Source organism: Arachis ipaensis, chromosome B05, assembly GCF_000816755.2.
Source record: "Arachis ipaensis cultivar K30076 chromosome B05, Araip1.1, whole genome shotgun sequence".
In the NCBI taxonomy this organism is placed as follows: Eukaryota; Viridiplantae; Streptophyta; class Magnoliopsida; order Fabales; family Fabaceae; genus Arachis; species Arachis ipaensis.
The window spans coordinates 42,961,682-42,967,270 of record NC_029789.2 but is presented as its reverse complement, the minus strand read 5'-3'; the positions used below and the strand labels follow the sequence as shown (position 1 = coordinate 42,967,270).

The 5,589-nt window shown below is 39.2% G+C and overlaps 1 protein-coding gene across 6 annotated transcripts in view; it reads left to right on the top strand.

Moving 5' to 3' along the window:
- The window catches only part of LOC107640559, a 5,528-nt gene continuing 1,794 nt past the window's right edge, over positions 1,856-5,589 (top strand). Inside the window, exons 1-5 of one of the 6 annotated variants that reach the window (XR_002362831.1) lie at positions 1,874-2,814; positions 2,900-3,006; positions 3,708-4,152; positions 4,237-4,312; positions 5,134-5,220. Coding sequence is in view for 1 of the 6 variants with exons in the window: in XM_021123696.1 (XP_020979355.1) it covers positions 4,208-4,312; positions 5,134-5,220 (192 nt within the window). In the remaining 5 variants the exon portion in view is untranslated. Of the gene's footprint in view, positions 2,815-2,899; positions 3,007-3,707; positions 4,313-5,133; positions 5,221-5,589 lie in introns of all 6 variants that reach the window. The other 5 variants (XM_021123696.1, XR_002362830.1, XR_002362833.1 and 2 more) reach the window with 5 other exon arrangements.

The window sequence follows — 5,589 nt, the reverse complement described above, 5'->3', positions numbered from 1 at the left end:
TTGTTTGGGTTTGCCATTTGTCTTGGATTTCTACATCATATATGCCATGTTACCTGACTATATGCTACTTGTTCTACTTGTCTCATGTTTGTGTATTACCTGCCTGTATTGCTTGTGTTTGTACAACTGAGAGGCCCCTCATGCTGGTGTCGGTGGGTGTGAGNTATAGATTATTAAAGGAAAGCGGATTCTCATGATTTTTGTTAAATTGTTATTTCAAACTCATTTGCTTTCTAGAAATGAAACGGGTTTTTGATTGATGAGTCAGAGGCTTTATAACAGCAAGTCATATAGAAATTCGAAGGTTTGAGAATAAGAAAGTAAGTTTGGAGGTTATGCTTGGAGTTGAGCTGTGATTAGTGGTAATTGGCTTGGCAGAGGGAGAGGATAGTGATGGATGGAATTTTCGAGGGCGAAAATTTCTGTTAGGGGGGTAGAATGTAATACCCCTTTTTTTTTGGAAAGTTTATATTATGTATTGAACTCTTTGAATTTGCCTATAGAGGCTCTCATGTTTCCTTCGGGAGAGATTAGGATATACTGTTGTCAACTAATTTCATAATGTACTCTAGCCGACCTAAACTTCGCGGGTCGCGACTAGTAGCTATTTACTTATGTTATATATATCTATCTGTTATCTATCTCTTAATCTCCTCTACGCCTTGTCCGTATATCGTTTTCGGCTTCACGGTTTATCTTTTGTTGTCGAAACGTGAGAGATACGTCTTCGCGATTTTATTTCTACTCTTTTCAGGCTTCTCGATTAATACTCCTTTCGAAATTACCTATATTTATTTATTAAAAATCCACCTGAGAGTCGTACCACCGTAATATCATTGACTTATGACTCGAGCATAAGGATTTGAATATTAGGTGTTACAAAACGAGTCTTCGAACAAGTCGAATAGTCGATGGTTCATCTGGGCCAGGAAAGAGATGTACTATTTCCTATGTTTTCCCTCCTTGGGCAGAATGGTACACAAGAAGAAGAATAAAAAAACCTCAACCCAAGCTGGTATCTCCAGGAAATCACACACTAGCTCAAAGGTCCGAATTGCCGCCCAATTATTCGGATGCAGTTGAGATAGCGCCGCTGAAACCCAGTTTAGGGGAGCCATCTGGAATTCGAAAAAGGGTAGCTGAACCCCTAACTTAGTGAACAAAGGCTCATGCACCCAAATCCAGTATGGGACATGAGGGGAATTCAAGTTAAGATAGCAAATCCTCTCATTCTCGTCAGCAAGCACCAACTCGTACTACCCCGCCACCTTACCACCTCCCAACATGGCCCCTTCGTCACGGAGCCTCTGGAGGTCCCCCTGGTCCAATCGAGAAGGCATGCCTGAGACGTCAGACGTTACCCAGTGGTAACGATTTGGCACGCCTCCAGTCGGGAAGATAGGATGCGGGTTCTCCTAAACTCCCCTCTGTCACACTATATCTATATCCAAATAGGATTTTCCACTATTAGCCCACTACCCAGAAACGCAAGCATACAGGGAATTCCTACTTATACTAAATCCGCAAACAAAAGGATACATCCTACCAAAACCCTAAAAACTACACCAAATGCAATACCCCAATCAATATTTCCCTATCACTAAACATAGAAGCATGCAAAAATGCGAAAACAGTGAACAAAACAGAAATTAGAAACAGATAATAAACGATCACAACGACAAAAACCAACGTTGTTCTTAGAGAGCAAGAGACAGAAATGCAGTAACAAAAGCGCAAGGAGACACGGCACCACAAACACCAAGCAAATTTGCAGAAAGCTTTTTATGGGAAAGTGAGGGAGCGAAGAAGGAGAAGAAGCAATTGAAATGAGAATAAATAAACCCCCCTCAACGTTTCAAAAAGGGGAAAAAAATGCAACCTCTCTCTTCCCACTAAGCGTCATTATAACGCCTTTGGAACCGCAACGGACGAAACCCCCCTCTTAGAATAACGCGACGGCCTAGCAACCTGAACTCATGCGGACCCCTGATCTTTGCCTAAAATCACAAGACCTCATCACCACATTTCCAGAAGAAAACTTCTGGACCTAACAAACGTTCCCCAAAACAGTCAAATACACGGCCCAGGTTCCCAATCATGATCATAGAACCTGAATGATACCCAATCACCCATGCCAAACTCATGATCCCCCGGGCTCATAGCCACACGGTAAGGCAAACCCTCTCAAGCAATGAGACTCAGTACGCTTGCTCCGAAGGCAACTGTTCCAGATCCGATCCTATGGTCTTCCATGAAAAGCAATTGTGACCCAGTTACCTGGGCCCAGGCCACCACTGCGGCCCAAACCGACCTACTAACCATAAGCTCCGGGCCAACATTCAAATTCAAGCACTTTTTTATGTGCTGTCCAACAAAGATTTATGTGCTTAGAAAGATCGCAGAATGAGAAGCAATGAGTAAATGACACGCATGTCTTTTGTTGTTAAAGTTATACCGTAATTAGACTTCGCTCCTGGAACGCTTATACTTGTAGCATAATCTTGTTAACAATATACGTATATAAACTTGAACTCACCGATATAAGCTTGCTCCACTTTTGTTTTTGCACCTGTGCGCAACCCATCTGGAAAAGAAGAGAAATCAAAAGGAGAAGGGAGCAAATGAAGAGAAATGTGGAGGAGAAAAGTCTAGATCGGTTAAAAAGGAGGGGAGAAGCGGTCACGGGCCTTAACTCCAGGCAACACGTGTGACCCATGAATCAATTCGTCCCCGGCGTATTGTGTGGCCGAGAACGGCGTTTTGACCCGTTCTGACCTAGCTTCGCCGTTAACGGCGTTTTGCAGGGGTTTCCTGGTTTGTCTTGCTTTCTCTTTTGATTACGCTGTCTATTCTAGTATTGTAGTTCCTTACTAATTTGTTTATGCACCTTGGATTTTAGGTTTTTGCTGACCCTACTCGTGAGGAGAGCTTGATCTTTGAGCTTTTAGAAGTTCTGTTTGGCTTCTCCAAGACCTTGCTAACGGGCACGATGCTGAAGGAAGTGTGGTAAGCCATTATTTCATTCTGTCTTTTATGGTATAGGATTAATGGAGTGGGGAAATGCAATTGGTTTGTGGAAATTGGATTCTGTTATGTTCATCCTATGCATTTAAGTAAAGTGCATTATTCTAGTGTGTGGATGGTGCTGGGAGTTTGAATACATTGTGAATTTTTTTCTTAATTGTTTTGCCATATTATTGGAGTCATAACTCATAAGAGAGTGCTTAGCTGGCTTCGTTGCATAACTTCCACTCTAAGTATTTACATTGACATGGATTGTCAGATTTTGAGTATTCTGAAATCCCTCTTTTCCAACCTAGGTTACGCTACATTCAACAGTGTGCCAATCCCAACCATTCCACCATTTTGGCCTTCTTCAGTGCCTTTTTCAAAAAATTGTTTGAAAATTTAAATTAAGGTCTGGCTTGATTATAAATTTTAATTTGTTGTAATTTTTAAAATGTCAATGTTGATTTGAAACGTTGATTAATGTTATATTTTTAAAATATGGCCTGTTCTGATTTATATGTTAATTTTAGAGTTGTTTGTTTGAAGTGTTGATTGTTGATATTAGCATTATTATGCTTGATGCTGGATTATTCAGTTGTTATTTGGTCTGGTTAATTGTTGTTATTAGCATAATTATGTTAATTTCTCAGTTGTTAATTGGTCTGGTTATTCCTTGTTTTTGTTTTGCTTACCATTAGATAAAGATTAATGGGAGGAGGAGAAATTAATTGGATTGCTCCACAAATCAAGGAGGAAAACAAAGCAATGGAAGTGGACCCTGACCATGTCGCTGTCCCTGCCACTGTTGCTGCCACAGCTCCTCCTGCTGCACCACAAGTTGATGAAGAAAACAAGGATGAAGGCAGCGAGGGTCAAGAGTTTGTTCGTAAGGGGAAAAAATCTTATATTTGGCAACATTTTACTGGGCTTCCATTGACTGAGACTAAGGGACAACACAAGGCTAAATGTAATCATTGTTGTAAAATATATAGTTGTCATCCAACTAAACATGGCACAAATTCTCTAAATAAGCACTTGAAAGCTTATCATAAGTGGATATTTACAAAAGTAAGGAAAAAGGGACACTTCATGGTTATATGCCTAAAATTGATGAAGAAGGGGAAGCTGACAAAGTCTTAAAGGGTATAGCTTGGAAGATTGTAAGAAATCGGTTGCTGAATTTCTTATACTTGATGAAATGTCATTTAATGAAAATTATGAAATCAGGAAAGGGATTCAAGATAACTCCTCTTCGAAAGCACGGCTTGAGGGATATTTGCCAACTTACACGTGTACTTATCGAGTATGAATTCGTTCCACTATATTTTCTTGGCATGCTTAGGGTCATTTCATATTAGCTGTAAATTCTTGGTCAATTATGTGTTTTTTATTTCAAATTTAATCTTCATTTATGTTTGATGAGGATCTGGAGATAGGTGGCTAAATAGCCATGATTACTGATCTATTTAAATCATTCTTATATCGTAACATCGCATCTACTTAAATGTCTATCTTTAATGTTTTTGTGTAGTTTTATTATGCTAGTTTTGCATTAATGAAAGAGACTAACATTTGAAATATTGGTTTAAAATTGTGGCTGGAAAGTTATGGTTGATGACGGGTCAAGGACTCAAGGCTACCATGGCTGTCACAAGTATTAAAATATCTATTTGGCTTCATGTAGTCATTAGAAACCTGGTTTTCATCCGGTTTAGACCCTAGTTGTTGCCCAAAAGTGATGAGATTCATCGAGTCTAGGGCCAGGTTAGGGTATAAAAAATAGACTAGTAAATATTTAGGGTTGGGCTAGGACAAACATGGTTTCACCCAGTCCAACTTCCGTGTACACTCCTAGCTTTAACTGTCACCGATTAGCAGATTCTATTGCTTATTTCTACTTGGTATAACATTGCGTATGCTCTTTTTATTCTTTCAATGTGTGATTGGTATGATTTAATGGAGCTATAACTCTGCCTCTACTTCAATCACTGTGTGTGTCGGCAAGTATTATCTTTCAACACAATCAGACAAAATGACTTCCCTTTATTTTAGTTCATTAAATGTAATATTTGTTGCAGAAGTTTGTTGTATGCTTTGATCATACTTCTCCTGATATTATTTCAGGTTATTAAACAGTCTGGAGTCCTTGAAATGCCGGGTTTGATGTACATTAACACACCTGCTGTTGTAACAACTGCAGTAGGTCAAATGGTAAAGTTTCTATACTTGTTTTTACATTAGCTTTGTGTTCACTCCATCATTTCCTGGTCATATTACCTAAGGATTAATGCACGTTATATATTCACATTACTGTTAGACTTCTCTGGCTTCCTGGTTATACACAATAATCCAGATAAATGCCTTGTGATGCACACTAGTATTAGGCATTCCCAAATATTGAAGAGCAAATGTAGGTTATAGATGCAAAATTTAATTGAATTAACCACCTGTTTAGTATTTTGTAATCAAGATATTATCTGATTTCCCGAGTAGTTGTTGGCTCAGGCCTTGTTCTATTTCCATTTTGAGGTAAATTGTGTCTCCCGTTTAAACTTTGGCTTCTTGGTGCCAATCCATCCC